The sequence below is a fragment of the Sinocyclocheilus grahami genome, unplaced genomic scaffold, assembly GCF_001515645.1.
Source record: "Sinocyclocheilus grahami isolate Dianchi unplaced genomic scaffold, SAMN03320097.WGS_v1.1 scaffold840.1, whole genome shotgun sequence".
NCBI classification, from domain to species: Eukaryota; Metazoa; Chordata; class Actinopteri; order Cypriniformes; family Cyprinidae; genus Sinocyclocheilus; species Sinocyclocheilus grahami.
The window spans coordinates 9,982-27,147 of NW_015506019.1; the positions used below are offsets into that span (position 1 = coordinate 9,982).

General features: G+C 37.4%; 1 protein-coding gene across 1 annotated transcript in view; it reads right to left on the reverse strand.

The window, feature by feature from the left end:
- Nucleotides 1-17,166, reverse strand: part of LOC107562795 (matrix metalloproteinase-15-like) — a 31,249-nt gene that overhangs the window by 4,778 nt on the left and 9,305 nt on the right. The window contains exons 2-7 of the mRNA XM_016247517.1: nt 15,064-15,212; nt 13,391-13,513; nt 12,984-13,291; nt 7,816-7,977; nt 5,462-5,688; nt 2,519-2,657 (exon numbers count right to left, since the gene is read on the reverse strand). Coding sequence (XP_016103003.1) covers nt 2,519-2,657; nt 5,462-5,688; nt 7,816-7,977; nt 12,984-13,291; nt 13,391-13,513; nt 15,064-15,212 — 1,108 coding nt within the window. The remainder of the gene's footprint in view (nt 1-2,518; nt 2,658-5,461; nt 5,689-7,815; nt 7,978-12,983; nt 13,292-13,390; nt 13,514-15,063; nt 15,213-17,166) is intronic.

Here is a 17,166-nt window from a genome sequence, read left to right on the forward strand (position 1 = left end):
TTTTTTTAAAATATATATATATATATATATATATATATATATATATATATATATATATATATTATTTCAGCAATTCTATGTTTAGCTGTGTCCCAATTCAGAGGCTGCATTCCAAGACTGAATGCGTCACAGCGGCACAGCAAAAGGCTGTCCCAATTCAAATACGGTCTTTGTTTCCCGGGTCATGAAGGAAACAAAGAATGGATCCTTTGCAGCCCAGACTGTCTCAAGATTCATTGCGCACTGATGACGACAGGATTTTTTTTTTGAGAGAGAGAGAGAGAGAGAGAAAATGCTGGATCATACTTTTAAATGCAAGTTTCAACTCTCTCAGATATTTAACATAACATAAATGTTTTAAGACAAAAAAATACTTTAAAGCAGTTCAAATGTTGACTTATGTCTTACCAAGATGTGATTTTATAGATTATTTTATTATGTACATAAATGGACACACACAGGCCACTTTATTAGGTACACCTTGCTAGTACCGTGTTGGACCTCTTTTGCATTCAGAACTGCTTTAATTCTTTGTGGCATTTATTCAACAAGGTGCTACAAACATTCCTCAGAGATTTTGGTCTATATTGACATGGTAGCATCACGCAGTTGCTGCAGATTTATCGGCTGCACATCCATGATGCGAATCTCCCGTTCCACCACATCCTAAAGGTACTCTACTGGATGGAGATCTGGTGACTGTGGAGGCCATTTGATTATAGTCAACTCATTGTCATGTTCAAGAAACCAGTTTGAGATGATTTGAGCTTTGTGCATTATCCATTTAACAATGCTTGGTTCGACTTCTCCGACTTAAAGGTGTGACCTTCGAAGTCTACATCCTTTGAAGGATATGACCCCTGAATTGAGACACAGCTTTTGTCTCATTTGCCATCATACAGGTTTATATATCGGCCATCCGGTGAAAACAACATAATGGTTAACCACTAGAAAACAGGTTTAAAAAAACCCTCAAAAGTTCAAAAATGGACATCAAGAGAGAGAGAAGAGAGGTTGAAAACAATGGCAAGGTAATAGAAAAGACAAGAAAGCGAAGACAGCAACACTCAACTGGTAGCAGGATTTCATGGTGCATGTAGAGGGACTTTCCGACCTTTGGCACAATAATATAAACTCCAAAACTCAACCACAGATTTGTTTTTACTCTCTATTATAACAGAAATAACTGCATTACAACACTGCAAGAGATGCACCAACAATGCGGGCTTGGTTTGAATCCCACATTTTAGCGGTTCAAGTGACGGCAAAGCATCGCAATGGAGCCGTTACAGAAACACTGGGATAACACTTGTATTTTATTATTTTACAGTATGGCAGACACTGAGGCACCGTCGTCATGGACCCGTTTGATTCAGTGGGCCCATATCCAAGTCCAACCGTAGCTGTCAGCATCTGGTAGAACCGCTAGCTGATGCAATGGCCTTGCCTCAATAAGAACAGATGTTGCTCCCCAAGATTTTTGGTCTCCCGGATTTCTCCAATGGCAGAAATCCAAATTTTAAAGGGCCTTGCCAATGACATCACTTGCTCTACACTGTTTCCTTATGGGAGCCAGCTTTCCTCAAGTCTAACAAATTGGCATTCATCGTCACAGAAATCCTCACCAGGAAGTTATTAGATGTCTGTTTCAGGGGTGTTGATATGTATAACTAATGTAGGAAACCTCACTGTGGTTTGAGCAGGTTTTTTTTCAAGGTAAAGTTATCTACCTGGATGTTAGTATGGATGTGTATGAAACTGCAAATATGACCTGTAAAGGTTCTGGAAGCCCCAGTAAGAATGGATTAGGCAAAAAGAAAATATGTTTACGAATGTATAGGTGTAATGGAGTTACATTATTGTGCTTTTAAAAAAAATCATCAAAAAAATAATACTTTTTTTTTTACATTAACATTTTTGAATGAAAAAAATGTTTTTACAAATCTGGCAAGTACAAAAATGTTACATTTTTAAAATAAATAAATGTTGGTCATAGGACAGTTTTCATAAAGAAAATTTGAATGAAAAAAAATTTTTATGACAAATTTAAATGCTAAAAAAAAAAATTCAGTAGCTGAAAATAATAAAAAAAAAAATTAAAACAGCAAAAATCCTTACTGTTAATGATTGAAGCAAAGCAAATAAGAGTTCAAGCATTTACTGAGTTTTGCTTCCTTTGCAAAATGTATGGCCAATCTCCAGAATTATACAGCTCCAAAATTAAATATTGTCCATTTACCTTAAACTCATATATAAACCAAAAAGTCATGTCTACCTGTAAAATCCATTAGACTAACACATAAGTGGTTAAGGGAAATCAAGGGCACATCCTGTTCTAAATGACAAACGTCAAAAATCAATGGTTTGTTCTAATGTAAAAAGCACTTCAATGTGATGTAATTCTGCCAGCCTGGGTAATAATTTAGCTCACAAATATAACGTTTTTATGGTCTATATGAACTTTTAAGAGCACAGAGCTATATATCAATGTTCAAGTGCAGTTGGAAAGAGAAAATACCTTTGAAAAACACAAATCGCCCATCATGCCTTTCATACGCAGCGTCAATGTCTCCCGGCAGACCCCTCCAGAAGTGTCCAATAGGCATTGGGTAGTTATCCAGCACTCTGTTCCTTCTCACTCTCCAGAACCAGCGGCCCTAAGGAGGCAATAAGAGATGAATCAGAGACCACATGATAATGGTTGTGTATTTCTGTCCTAATGGTGGTCAGGTTTATTAGTGGTCCCAGAACCCTCAGTTGACATGTGCACTGCTTAGAATAGAAGGGTTTCTGGTTCTCCTCCAGACCAAGAAGTCTTCTCAGACTTCCAGTCCTACAGCCTGCCCTGTACATTCTCCAAACCATTTTCCCTTAAAGGGATAGTTCACCTATGAACTATAAAAAACATTTTAGTTTATATACAATAAAATGAAATTTCTGTCATCATTTACTTGCCCTCCAGTTGTTCCAAACCTGTATTAGTCTCTTTCTTTTATTGAGCACAAAAAAGAGAAGATATCTGAAAGAATGTTGGCTATCAAAACAGTTGATGGTAGCCACTGACTTCCATGGAATGTAAAAAAAAAATACTATGGAAGTCAATGGCTACCAGCAACTTCAAAATATCTTCTTTTATGTTCAACAGAAGAAAGAAACTCATACATGTGAGTAAATGATGACAACTTTCATTTGTGGGTGAACTGTCCCTTTAATTGTGTAGCAGAATGAGAATCAGGCAACAACAAATAAGGGTCCAAAAAGTTAGAAACTTTCAGATTACTTAGATTATCAGTGTAAATTTGTCTCTTTCTTTTTTTGCCCACCAAAAAAAACACCTGATTACAAATCGTTAACAACAATCTGACGTATAATTTAGGAGGTGCAGGAAGAGTAATGCACTGAAGATTAATATTTAGGACACCTGACTCTTAATATGAGCTGCTGTAGTAGTAATGCTTGCAAACGCAAACAAATCATGTATACACTCTATACAGGTGTAGCGAATTTAGCTCACAACAGGAAATATGAATAATTAACCATAACTAGTTATAATTAACTATTCATATTTTAGATCCGCTGTAGATATTTAGCTGACCACTCAGGGTCAACTGTCTTGTCAATTCTAAGAACGTTAATTTCCTGGTTAAGGGAAATAACTTTCTTACTGTACAACTCTACAAAAGCTTATAACGTAAATCTGCATGATTAGGGACTCCGGTTATGAGCAAACAATGAACACGTCAAGCATGATACAAGTAAAATTTTATTAACTACATAAACACTTAACGTCCATTTCTACTCTGCCTTTCCTTGGGACATGCAGGGATTTCCCCTGCTTTACATACTTTTGGCCAATAAACCCAGTGATATCAGCGTTGGTTACCATGCAACAAAGAGGCCTGTTCGACTTCCTGGGGTGTTACGCATTCCGGGGGGAAGGGTTCATGGGTCCTCGTATGGCTTGTTAACTGAGGGGGGTTACAGAGTATTTGTTAAATATAAAAACCAAAATATATATTGTGTGTTTGATTGGTCCAGACGCTACACAGGTAAAGACAAACACATACACATGTACATACACTCATTGTATCATTTACACTTCAGGCTTTCCACCAGGACCTTCAGTACATTCCAAACCAAGCCCAGATTAAAACCAGAGCCGAGTCTGCGGCCAACACAATCTAAATTTATCCTGCTTTCCCCCTACACACTCCTCAACCCCAACACCTCATCACAAACACACACACACACACACCTTGTTCTCGCATGGAGGAACACAATCCTGTATGAGGAAACTTGTAGGGCTGTTACATGGGGAATGGCCTTATTTCAGAAACCTGCCTTTTTAAGCATGGGAAGTGCAGATTACTGTTGGGTGGTCCTTCACTCAAGGGCGTCTGATTATTGTCCAATGGGTAACTTAACTACTGCGGTCAGTTAAACAGTAACACCGGTAATATAAACGCATGAATATTTGCCAACAAACTGTGCTCGTCCAGTAAATTCTGCCTCTGGCTCACCACATCTACAAATACGATGGCTAAAAATAATTTATGAATTATAATGTTTTAATCATGTAAATTATAATAAAATTTAAATATATAAGTAACAACCTCTATAAATAGATTACTGTTGGGTGGTCCTTCACTCAAGGGCGTCTGATTATTGTCCAATGGGTAACTTAACTACTGCGGTTAATTACTACTACGGTTAACTACTAACAATAATTATTATTATTAAATAAAAATTTAATTTTGTAAAAAACACAAATGTAAAATTCACAATTTATTCATTAGTCAAAACAACCCACTCCCAAGTGTCCATGCTATTTTGGTGCCTAAATATCTATCTGCAGTAAGGTTAATTATGACGCTGACATATTTGCTCAATGACATCAAGAGGATTTTTTAAATAACCTAGTGTAGTATGTTTTGTCAAGCATTTCCAAATACAAACGTCTTTTCATTCTTTTAGATACTGTACATTCCTTCTAATTTCTCAAACAGCAAGACATAAGACTAAAGCCTTTTTCATCTAATGGAAATAAAGTGAAAGATCAACTCCAGACTTCAAATAGACGTCTCCTTTCCTCTTTATGGAGCTCTGCCCCATAACAAAGATCAGCACTGGGGTTTTTATGGCCGATTGCCTAACAAAGCCCGATTGAGAGCAGGCCGACCTCAGCAGTACTCCACCTGCACGTCAGGGCTTTCACCTGGAACCTTGCACTGTTATTGTTTCAGCGCTTGACCTGATCTGATTCAGAAAGCTGAGTGAATCTCACGAAGCCTGTCAAAAACATGCCTGGGACATATTTAATCCAATGGGGGAGTTTTTTTGTTTTTGTTTTTTTTTAATAAAGAAATGCAATTTTAGACTTTTTAGTGGTTTTATTACTATAAAGATTTTTTCAAATGTAATTCTTATTACCATAACTGGATTTGCAGGGTATTTAGCTTACCTTAAAAACAAACATTTCTCCCCTGAGCATGGTGACTGTGTCAAAATTGCCCTCGCAGATGTTGGGGCCATAGTGATCTGGGCGATCGGTAGTGCGAGGCCTGTCCGGCCGGCGAGGGGGCACTCCGGGAGGGTTTTTCGGAGGATGGGGTGCCCTGGGGTCTGGATGGGCTGGTCGCCGGGGGGTCACAGTGGGGAGAGCCTGAGTGGGAGAACTGCTAGGGGGTCCTACAAGAAACCAACAAATACAAATTACTTACAGAATTTGTAAAAATAATAGGATAGCATTGTGGCAACCTCTTAGTTCAGTCTATGATAAATATAATATGGAGAACTCAATTGTATGCAAATTTTACAAAACATCAAGAACACGTCCAGGTCACATTTCATCCCATAAAATATATTTTAATTAAAATAAATGAAGCCTATTTGCTGACCATAATAATAATTTGTGACATTATTTCCTCTTACAATTGTCATAAATAGTCATATTTATTCATACCATTTTTAAACAACACGGTAGTATTTGTTGTACTGTCTTAGGGGGAAGTCGTGGCCTAATGGTTAGAGAGTCGGACTCATAACCCAAAAGGTTGTGGGTTTGAGTCTCGTACCGGCAGGGATTGTAGGTGGGGGGAGGGAATGTACAGCGCTCTCTTCCACCTTCAATACCATGACTGAGGTGCCCTTGAGCAAGGCACCGAACCCCCAACTGCTCCCCGGGCGCCGCAGCATAAATGGCTGCCCACTGCTCCGGGTGTGTGTTCACGGTTTGTGTGTGTTCACTGCTGTGTGTGTGCACTTTGGATGGGTAAATGCAGAGCACTAATTCCGAGTATGGGTCACCATACTTGGCCACATGTCACTTCACTTATTACAAAAAATATTAGTCATTAGTTTATGCAATGCATAATGATAATATAGAGACACACCACTTGAGAATTAAAGGGGGAAAAAAACTAAAAGTAACCATTACGATAATGAGAATTTGGGGAAAAATTGTCATGAAAACAAATGTCACAAAACGTTAAATCCTATTGGTCCAAAAACTAGGCTTCATTTTCTACATGCAAAATAGAAAATATGTTCTTCTATTTTTAATGTATGAGCAATAAGTGATGCTGGCCTTCGCAAACTCCAAAAATGAATGAAATTATTAATGAATTTGCTGTGACATAACCAAAATAACGTTCTTCTAGCCACAGCTGAATCTCCCTCATGCAAAACTAAAACAAACATTTCTAAAGTCCACAAAGACCAGAGTATTTCAAAGAAACATGGCCTGGTCAAATGCAAAGTAAACCAACTTAACGCAAAAAAAAACAAATATTAGAAACCTTACACCATACGCTTGAACCACACTTAAACTACTTACTGTAAACAAACCAAAAAAAAAAAAAAAACTTTTACAACACCATGTTGGTCACAAAACTTAATCTAAAGCTGTAAATCTATAAACATTTTCTGCACTTTTTCCTCATAGGAGAACAACAGATAACAGGATACGGAAATGAAATGCATCAGACCTGAACAAATGTTGCACATCGTCTCAATGCACTGACCGCTATGCCATAACTTCAACTAAACACTTGTTCTGTTTTAAACTGCACACTTGATGGAAGTATGGAAGATAATAAATAAATAAATAAATTTGCTATTCAGACCTTTTCCCCTTACAATTCTGAGTTTATATCTCACAATTTAGACATATCCCCCCCTCACAATTCTGACTTGCACAAAATCATATAAACTCATAAACACGCAATTGAGAGAAGAAAAAAAGCTTGTTTCCACCATAGGAATAACAAAAGGAAATTTAAACTTTTTCTCTCACAAATTCCAACTTTTTTTAATTTCTCATAATTTAGACTTTTTTTCTCAGAATTCCAAGGTTATAAAAAATTTTAACTTTCTCACAGTTCTGACTTTTTTCTTTCAGTTCTGATAACAATTTTGAGGGAAATTGTCAGTCGCAATCACCTTTTTTTATTTTTTATTCCTTGGTGGAAAAAAGCTTTTTTTCTTTTCGAGTTTATGAGTGAGAATTGCAAGAAAATAAGTATTGAATTTGTGGTATATAAAATTGCAATTTTGAGAAAAAAGCTTGACAACTGACTTTTCCCCCCTCTCTTTTTTTGTTTTTAGATCTCATAATTCTGACTTTTATTCTCAGAAATTATAGTTTATATCTTGCAGATTTTCAAGAGAAAATAGTGGGATAAAAAGTCACAATTTCTTATATATATATATATCCTTTTTTTCTTTTTTTTTAATTCCGTGATGGAAATCTGCTTCCATAGATCAGAGGTAATATGCTGCCATGCCATGTTTAAGACATCACAGGTGTCAGGTTACCGTAAATCTGCTGGACCCCACGGAGATCATCCTCAGGCAGCTCAAAGTTTTTAGTGTCCATCCACTGGTAGAAAGGAGCCATAATAGCCAAAGGATTATTGGAGTGTTCCAGTCCAAGGGCATGGCCCAGCTCATGTACGGCTACCAGGAACAGATCATTACCTACGGGGAGACACATAATAAATATCACAGGCTGTGGTATAAGAGAGATCTGATGGTCAGCAATGAGGACAAGAGCTGATTTACTGAGGTCACTAGTAAAGAATGTCTGATACAACAGCTTATTAATCTTCATTCGCTCTGGGAGATCACAGCTGCATTTTATGGGCACTCTGACTTAAAGACACGTGATATACTGCGTATCAACTAGAGCATTACATTTGCTGCAGTTAAGTGCGCACATTAAACAAAATCACTACTAGTCTTGCAGAAGATATAGAAGTGCAGCTATATTTAGTTGACTGGGTAAATAAGACATGAGTGAAGAGGAAAGTGTGGAGCATTTTAGGGGAAGTTGGGAAAAGGGTTCCCTCTTTTAGTTCTTGCTCAGTGCTGAGAAGATGTGCACTTTAAAGGGGCATGAAATAAAAATGGTCTCTCCTTATCGTAATACATCTTCCTGACCTAAACAGTTCATCGGTGCACGCTATTCCAAAGACAAATGTTTGTCTTTGAATTTTTCAAAATGAGACTGAACTTGCTTTCCTTTTTGGCTGACGTCCCTAAAACTGCTTAAGTTTCAACCTGTGAGTGCGGGCAGGTGTTTCAGGAAGGGTAATAGTCCCAAACTTGATTGCAAAATCTAGTATGGATCATGTACAGTAGTATGGAACACTTACAACAATCCAGTCAAGTCCTGCCCTACCATTTTTTTCTCACTGAAGTTTCACTAAATACATATTCACTAAATACATCATACACCTAATAAATGACTAAATAAAAAATATATATATATATATAATCTACGGGTGTAAATGGCTCTATGCAATTCTTAAATCCGGATTTCAGGGGGAAAAAATTATTGACTGCTTCCTTTTTAATACTGATGATATCCATTATTTTCTAGTGTGGACAATCCAGACCATCCATGCAGGACGTCTGAAGTCATCAGACAGTAATGTTGCTTGTTCAGAGTATTTTTTTTTTCAGAGAGGCAACATCATTAGGGCTAATAACCGTGCAGATAAGAGAAGTACTGAACTTGCTGTCCTAATGCTTTCCGACAGTTCAATCAATGACGGCTTTCACAGACAAACGCAGTCGTCATTCAAAGCTGCTCTTGTGTGAGAGCCATGACTGTTAAAAAGATGCAACTTCAGGGCAATAGGAGACATCTCTCCTCACAGCTGTGTCATTGTGACTGAGACTTCAACTTTTGCTAACAATGATGATCCTGTAGCCAGACATTAGAAACCTATGGAAATAGGCTGTGGAAAATCCTAGAGATTCCTTTTGAAGTTGCATTATGTGCTTCCTTAGTGAAGGCTGCAGTCAGCGTGTCGGTAATTAATCAAATGTGTCACCATGTAATGATTCATTAAAGCGTTTGAAAAACTAGACATCCCCTGATTAACATTTGAACCTTTCATAGACCAAGAGGCCTTTCCAAGTTACTTTAAAAATCAGGAGCCGTATTACTGCATCTTCCCATCTTAAGGTCGTGACACACCATGCTGACTTTGGGGGATCGTCCAGGCCGTTGTTCAGTGTCTGACCGCACAGATGTCTGTAGCGCAAGACTGTAATTCAGCCCATCATAAATATATGATGCGTGCTTTTCCTCTCAATAACGAAATAAACACAAAAACTAACAGTGGTGAGAAAGCAGCAGTTAAGAACACATCTTATTACAGCGATGTGAAAGTTGCAGGAGATCTACAGTTCAGCACTCCAGTAAAGTCCAGTCACATCACGTTTATTTATATAGTATTTAATGCAATAGATAGCCTCAAATCAAGCAGCTTTACAGTATTAAACATGAAAAACCAGTGTTGCTTTCAGTTAGAATTACAACTTGATTTTCTGTTATAAAACAGCTCTCCAGTGTTGAGCTAGCTAATGATAAAATGTTTTTATTAGTGGAAAAAATAATTTATTTCATTAAAGTGATAGTTTGGTTTGCAGAGATCTGTTTTGATTATCATAACCCTATAAGGCACAGGTGTCAAACTCAGCTCCTGGAGGGCCACAGCCCTGCAGAGTTTAGCTTCAACCATAATTAAACACACCTGATCCAGCTAATCAAGTCCTTCAGGCTTATTTGAAAACGACATGGTTTGTGTGTTGGAGCAAGGTTGGAACTAAACTTTTCAGGGCTGCGAGTTTGACACCCCTGCTGTAAGGTATTTTAAGAGAGATTATGTTGTGAATAAAATAGTTTATCCAAAAATAAAGCGTCTTATCGCTTACCTTTATTTTGTTTCTTATCCATATGATTTACAAAAGGAGGTGTTAGGCAGAATTATGTCATTCAGTTACTTTTTCATTTAGCTAATTAAATGGTGAATGAGAGAGTTTCTCTGTCTGTCATCTCATTTTGTGTGCCAAATATTTTCAAATAATTGTATAATAATTGTAATTACATAATATGATTTTTAAAAGCTGAAGTGATTAGCTTTATTTATTTGTTAGAATATATATAGCTCAATATTTAAAAAAAAATAGCAAAAGCTGAATAATCAATCTACTGATTAAGACAAGTCATTTCACTCTGCGGCCATCTTTGAAATGCCTCTCGGGCATGCAAGTGCAACTCCTGTCTCTTTGAATGGGAAAACATCAAATTCTCCAAAACTGTTCGCCAAGCTATATATATATATATATATATAAAAATGTAAATCATAAATCATAAATGTTGTTTCTTTTGCTCAAATAGCATTAAAGGGGTGGTCCATTGCGATTTCACTTTTTTGTTGCTGTTTGAGCATAAACGATATCTGCAAAGTTACGAAGCTGAAAGTTCAATGCAAACAGAGATATCGTCTTTTAAAATTCTGGCAGTTCAATGCCTACAAAAATGGCTGGTTGGGACTACAAATTACTTCCCGGGTGTGTGACATCACAAACCCAGATAAACCCCACCCTCGGGAAAAGGCAGCAAAGGGGGCGAGGCCATGCTGCGCTGCTTTAGAGAAGAGGAAGAGAAAACTAGAGGTGTACATAATCTATTCATATATGAATCGCGATTCTGTCTTCTAATGATTCTAATGGATTCACAAGTTTCAAAATCAATGTTCTAAAGCAGCGGTTCTTAATACGGTTCCTCACGTCCCCCTGCTCTGCACACACTCTGCATCTCTCTCTCTCTCTCGCTCGCTCTCTCATTCAGCTCAGCTCCAGCAATGAACTGTTCCAATTATACACTTATTTTCACATAGCTATGAGAAGCATTAAACATGGACACGCGTGCAGTTGGCATACTGTATTAAAGCTTTAATCAGGATAAAACTGTATATTAAAAGCTAACAAGCAGTAGCATTTACAAATAACAGCGTATCTAAAAGTATGAGACAACAACAACAAAAAAACATAGGCCTACCATTAAAAGCTGTTCTTGCACAGGTTCTGCACGATCCTCTTCAATAATATCCTCTGCTTCTCAATCGGGCTCAAACTGATAAGCGATATTAATGACGCCTTTGTTTACAATACAACCGGGGCACATGCCGCTGAGGAGAGGGGCAGGATGCTTAGACATACGCTAGAGGCAGTTTAGCCAATCACAACACACTGGCCCAGCTAACCAATCAGAGCCCATCGCCTATTTCTGAGGGAGGGGCTTCATAAAAGCAGGAAATTGATCAGCGCGTTTCTCAGAGAAGGGACAGAGCGGTGTGGAATAAAGGTAAATTATGTGAAAAATAATGCGTTTTTAAAAAAACGAAGCATCAACACATGCTAGACTGCACCCCATAAACACAATCAAGCCTAGAAAAAAAACACTGAACCACCCCTTTAAAAAAAAGCTTATTTTTCAGGCTAGACCAGGCAGTGCACTTTCGCAGTCCTAAGCACACGTCTCCGAATGCTGACTGTTTCTATAGAAACCAGGACTTTACTGATTAGCGATTGGCTCTTTTACTCAGAAGGCTTCGTTCAATAGAGCGGCCATATTGAGTGTTGCATTTTTCCCACGTTCAAATCTATTCGAGTGACATATCTTGGGTATTCTACAGTCTTCGGTTAAGATCTAAGAAGGTAATGTTCTAAATCAGATCCTAAACTGAAATTAGAATGGTTACTAAACATACATACTAAGTTAGGATATTTCTGTAATATGGCCCCAGGTTTTAAACTTCTGACCTTTTGTACATAGGTTCAAATGGTCTATATCACAAAGTTTCCTTTCCATTTTTTTCAGAATCCTAAATCATCAGGTCTATGTGTTTTCAGACTTTGGACCCCACTGTATCTTATTGTTTATCACATACTTCACAGATCTCTAATGCAAAGTGCAGAAGAGTCTCTAGGAATGTCTGACCCTCTAAATACATCAACATGCTGCTCACTGGCTCACATACTCACTCATCTGTCTCAAATTATGTCACCCACCTCCACAGGACCATGAAAACCTCACAATAGCAAATACAAAACAACTATTAAGTATTTAGAGTGAACACAAAAATGTAGGCTTGCAAATGTGACCTTCTTTTGTTTGCCGTAGATTTTGCAGAATAACTTGGATTGACACAGGTTTAATCATTAGACTCTACAGTAAGTGAATACATTTGTTTCATGATGGGTCTACAAAACAGTGAGATACAGAGGCTGCCAGTCATTCTAAAAAAAAAATTAAGCAGTACAACTCTTCTTAACACTGATAATAATAAGAAATGTTTGAATGAATCTAAATCCGCATAATAGAATGATTTCTGAAAGATCATATGACACTGAAGACTGAAATAATACCTGCTGAAAATTCAGTTTTGCCATCACTTGAATAAATGACATTTAAAAAGTAAAAAAAAATGATATTTTAAATTGTATTCATATATTTCAATAATGCTGCATCAATAAAATGCAGCCTTGATAAGCATAAGAGACTTATTTCAAAGATATTAAAAATGCTTACCAACCATAATTTTTGAGTGGCAGTGTATGAACTTAATTTTACATATATGCATATTAGATATTATATAATATTAAATGCTCAGGTCCTTTTAACTCACCTTGTAGGTTTTCTGAACCAATGGTCCAAGGCTCGTCTGAGTCAAAGTGAGTATCTCCACCCATCCCTGGACCAGGGAAGTAAGCATGTGCCAGGAAACCCCCCTCTCCGTCAAACGGGGAACTGTCACCATGAAAACCAGATGCAAAGAAGATCATAATATCAGGTTCCTTCCGACGGCCGTATTTGACCTCCAGGAAAGGGATCTCATCAAATGTTAGCGGCGTCACTTTCTCCCACACTTTGAAGGCCCGTCGGATGGCCTCATATGAGTTGTACTCCCCAATCTTAGGCGTGTAGTTCTGAATACTGCAGCCATGGCAGACACAAGAAGAACAGTGTTACAATTAAAATCAAAATCACTGGAAATGGTGATAATATGGACTAAAGAGTCAGATCCAAACCCACCTGAAAGTTATGTGGCTCTTGTCCCACTTGTGGCCAGTGAGGGCATAACGTTTCCGTCGTACATTGGTCTTGATCTGACCTCCAAACTTGTCTGGGACGCCACAGCGGGGTCTCTTCATGGACCTAAAAAGAAAGGATAAGATGAAGGTTTAGTGTAGAAAAGGAACCTTAATAGGCATGCACAAAATAATGGCATGTTAAGAAAGCTGATGGCCAAATGGAGGCCCCTTTATATCCATCACTGTGAAGCATGGTGGACTTTGATATTAATTACTATGGCAAACATCTGAGCTATGTTGTCTATTATCATAGACCAGGGGTGCCCAACCCTGCTCCTGGCGATCGACTGTCCTGCAAAGTTCAGCTCCAACCCTAATCAAACACACCTGAAGCAACTAATTAGGGTCTTCAGGATCACTTAAACATTAAAGGCAGGTGTCTTTGATTAGAGTTGGAGCTAAACTTTGCAGGACAGTCGATCGCCAGGAGCAGGGTTGGGCACCCCTGTCATAGACAATATGCATGTATGAATTCACCTAGCCTCAGGCCATCCAAAATGTAAATGAGTTTGTTTCTTCATCTGAACATATTTGGAGAAATTTAGCATTACATCACTTGCTCACCAATGGATCCTCTGCAGTGAATGGGTGCCGTCAGAATGAGTCCAAACAGCTTATAAAAACATCACAATAATCCACAAGTAAACCACACGACTCCAGTCCTTGTGAAGTGAAACATGCATGTTCGTAATAAACAAATCCATCATTAAGGCATTTCAACTTTAAAGCTTCGCTTGTGGAGTCCATAATCCATAATAAGAATTCCTCCAGTGAAAAGTCCATCCCCTGTTGTCCTCTCACATCAAAATCCACTGACATATTGTTTAGAGCTGTTTTGGACTGTTTTGGCTTGTAATCTGTGCATGTTCCTCTCCTTAATCACAATTTTTTTTCACCACAGAAAGCAATATTATAGATCGTTGCTGGAAGTTAAATACAACTTGATAGACGTGTTTATTACAAACACACAGTATTTCACTTCACGAGACTTGAATTGGAGTAATGTGGACTACTTATGGATTCTTGTGATGTTTTTTTATCAGCTGTTTGAACTCTCATTCTGACGGCACCCATTCACTGCAGAGGATTCATTGATGAGCAAGTGAATTTCTCCAAATCTGTTCTAACGAAGAAACAAACTCATCTACATCTTGGATGGAGGGTGAGTACATTTTTAGCAACATTTTCAGCTACTATCACACTGTTTTGATAGTGTAACAAAAACAATCCAACATTATGTGTTATGTGTTAGTATTGGGTGTTATCATAGATTGGTGCAAAAGAATCGCTTGTAAACCCTTGTCTATGGAAATTTAAAATCAAACTCATGTCATGACCAGCTAAAAACAAGGCTAATGTTAACAGTGATAATACATGACCACAGGATCTTCCGCCTAGAAAAGTAGTTCCATAGACATTAAATAACCTGCAATATTCCTTTTAGGTTCTTCTTCTCTATAAGGTGACTTTAATTTTTCTGTTCAATTACAGGTTTAGCAGGATATAAGAGCTTTATTAAAAAAAAATTTTTTTATTAAGATGAGCTGAATATGAATTGGTAGTAGCTCTAACAGTGTAGCTGATACATTAGATGTGATGGAGTGAGTCTCTTACTCGATGGTGATGGGGTCCAACACTCCAGTGATCTCCAGCCCGTAAAAGCGCTGCATGTCACTGATGGCGTTCAACAGGATTTGAGCTGAGCGCATGGTAGACATCTGCTTTCCGGCCTGCGGGAGGTAGCCGTACTGCCGTAGCCATGACTAAGTGAAAATCACAGACAAAAGGAATTAAATAAGTGATCTCATTAGAAATCAAATTTTCTTTGATCTGTTGTGATCAGGGATGTTCATGGTTATTGTTATTATTAATTTTGTCACAATCTTAAAAGTGAAGTTTTAATGTAGAATGATTATTTTCTATGCATGTTATTATTAACAGTAATAGTTACTGCTAATTAAATTCACTGATTAAATATGTATTTAAATTATAAGTAAAAAGTAATCTAACTGCATGACATTTGTAGTCCCCCACTACAATATTAATGTGGGGAATATTCAATTAATTGATTATGAAAATTCCTGAAAACTGACATTCTTATTTGAAATATTTCAAAGTATGGAAACATACTGCAACTTTTAGAGGAAGTTTTTGATAACATTCTATAACATGCATTTATCAAACAGATTAATACATCAGCACATAGTTGGTATGAGTATGCAGTAAAAGCACAAAATAAAAAGGGAGAAAAGGGCTGTGGCGTTTACCAAAAACCTCAGCACCCATAATGCACTTTTGATTTTTGCACGGCCCCTCTGTTGATTTGACTGTCTGTGCACGGGAATACAAAAATACAGAAGTTTGATCTGTTTTAACAAAAGCCATAGAGCTGTGAAAGTCTGCCAAAAGACACAAAATGACATGTCATGCGGCTGACTTTTGCGGACAAATAAACTGGGATATCTGTGTGCAGGTACACATTGTTCATTTACATGTATTACAGAAACTATACAAACAATACAAAGCTGGTTAAAAATCAGCAAACTTATCCTTTAAGGTTGAAAGAGATCATGAAAAACTAAATGAAGGCCCCAAAAGCGGCGTAAAATGTAATTGCTGTGCCATAAAAGAGATCACGTCATCAATCTGTCACTGCCATGAGAATGAAGGAGAAAGAAGATATTGTCACAGACTGAAAGACCGTCACACCTAATACTGGCCCAGACTGTGTGAGAACACTTGAGGCTGATGTGACCACAGATTGAGGAGTGATGGCACCAGCTGGGCCAGCTAATTTATCAGGCTTTTTCCCCTCACTGCTGGGGGACTTTCCTCAGGGCAGAAACATGCATGGAGGCACAGCTCCAGCCCCATCTGGCTCTCGCGTTGGATGCAGTGGGTGATTCCAAAAGGCCAGAGAGTCCATTAAAGGGGATGAAAGCTTGACATGATGCTCTGGTTTGAATTAATTGTGGTTGCACCTACTGCCTATCATCATTAGTCAGGCATTTAGCACAAATTATGTAATTAAACTGCCCCATTTTTAGCCCACCCTGTGGCAAAAGTAAACAGACTGTCCTTCACAGTGTTATTATAGTACCACTGAGATACTATTTTAGTTTTTTAATATTTAGAATTAGTTTTTATTTTTATATTTCTGTTTTCATTTTAGCTCTAGCTAATTTTCTGTTTTTTTGTCATTTTTATCGGTTTTTATATAGTTTGTATTCCTTAAAAAGAAATGTTGCCTTGGAAACTAGCTGAAATAAAATAAATGTAATATATTTTATTTCGGTTAACATTTATTTTAATCCAAGTAACAAAAAAGTTTTTTTCAATGGTTTTAGTTTTAGTTCAATATAATAACCCTGGTCCTAAACCAGCCAGAACCTCCCATATAGAAAACCAGATCAATTTAATATCTCAGACAGTAATGGGATCAAATAGCAGAGAGCAGTTGGAGAAATCTCTTGCTTCACAGTTTAATCTGAAGAGTTTCAAAAAGTATGAACAATATCACAAATTGTTCTCCAATTTGTAAAAATGCCAGTCTACAAATGTCACATTCTCATCAAATACTGATGTGAGTTACAATATATTTTATAGCTATATACTCTTACTTTGTCAACAATTGTGTCATTTGTTTCTATTTTATTTTTTTCTAAAGAGAAACATCTGAAACAAAATAGATACTTGAATCGTAACTGAGAACAAATG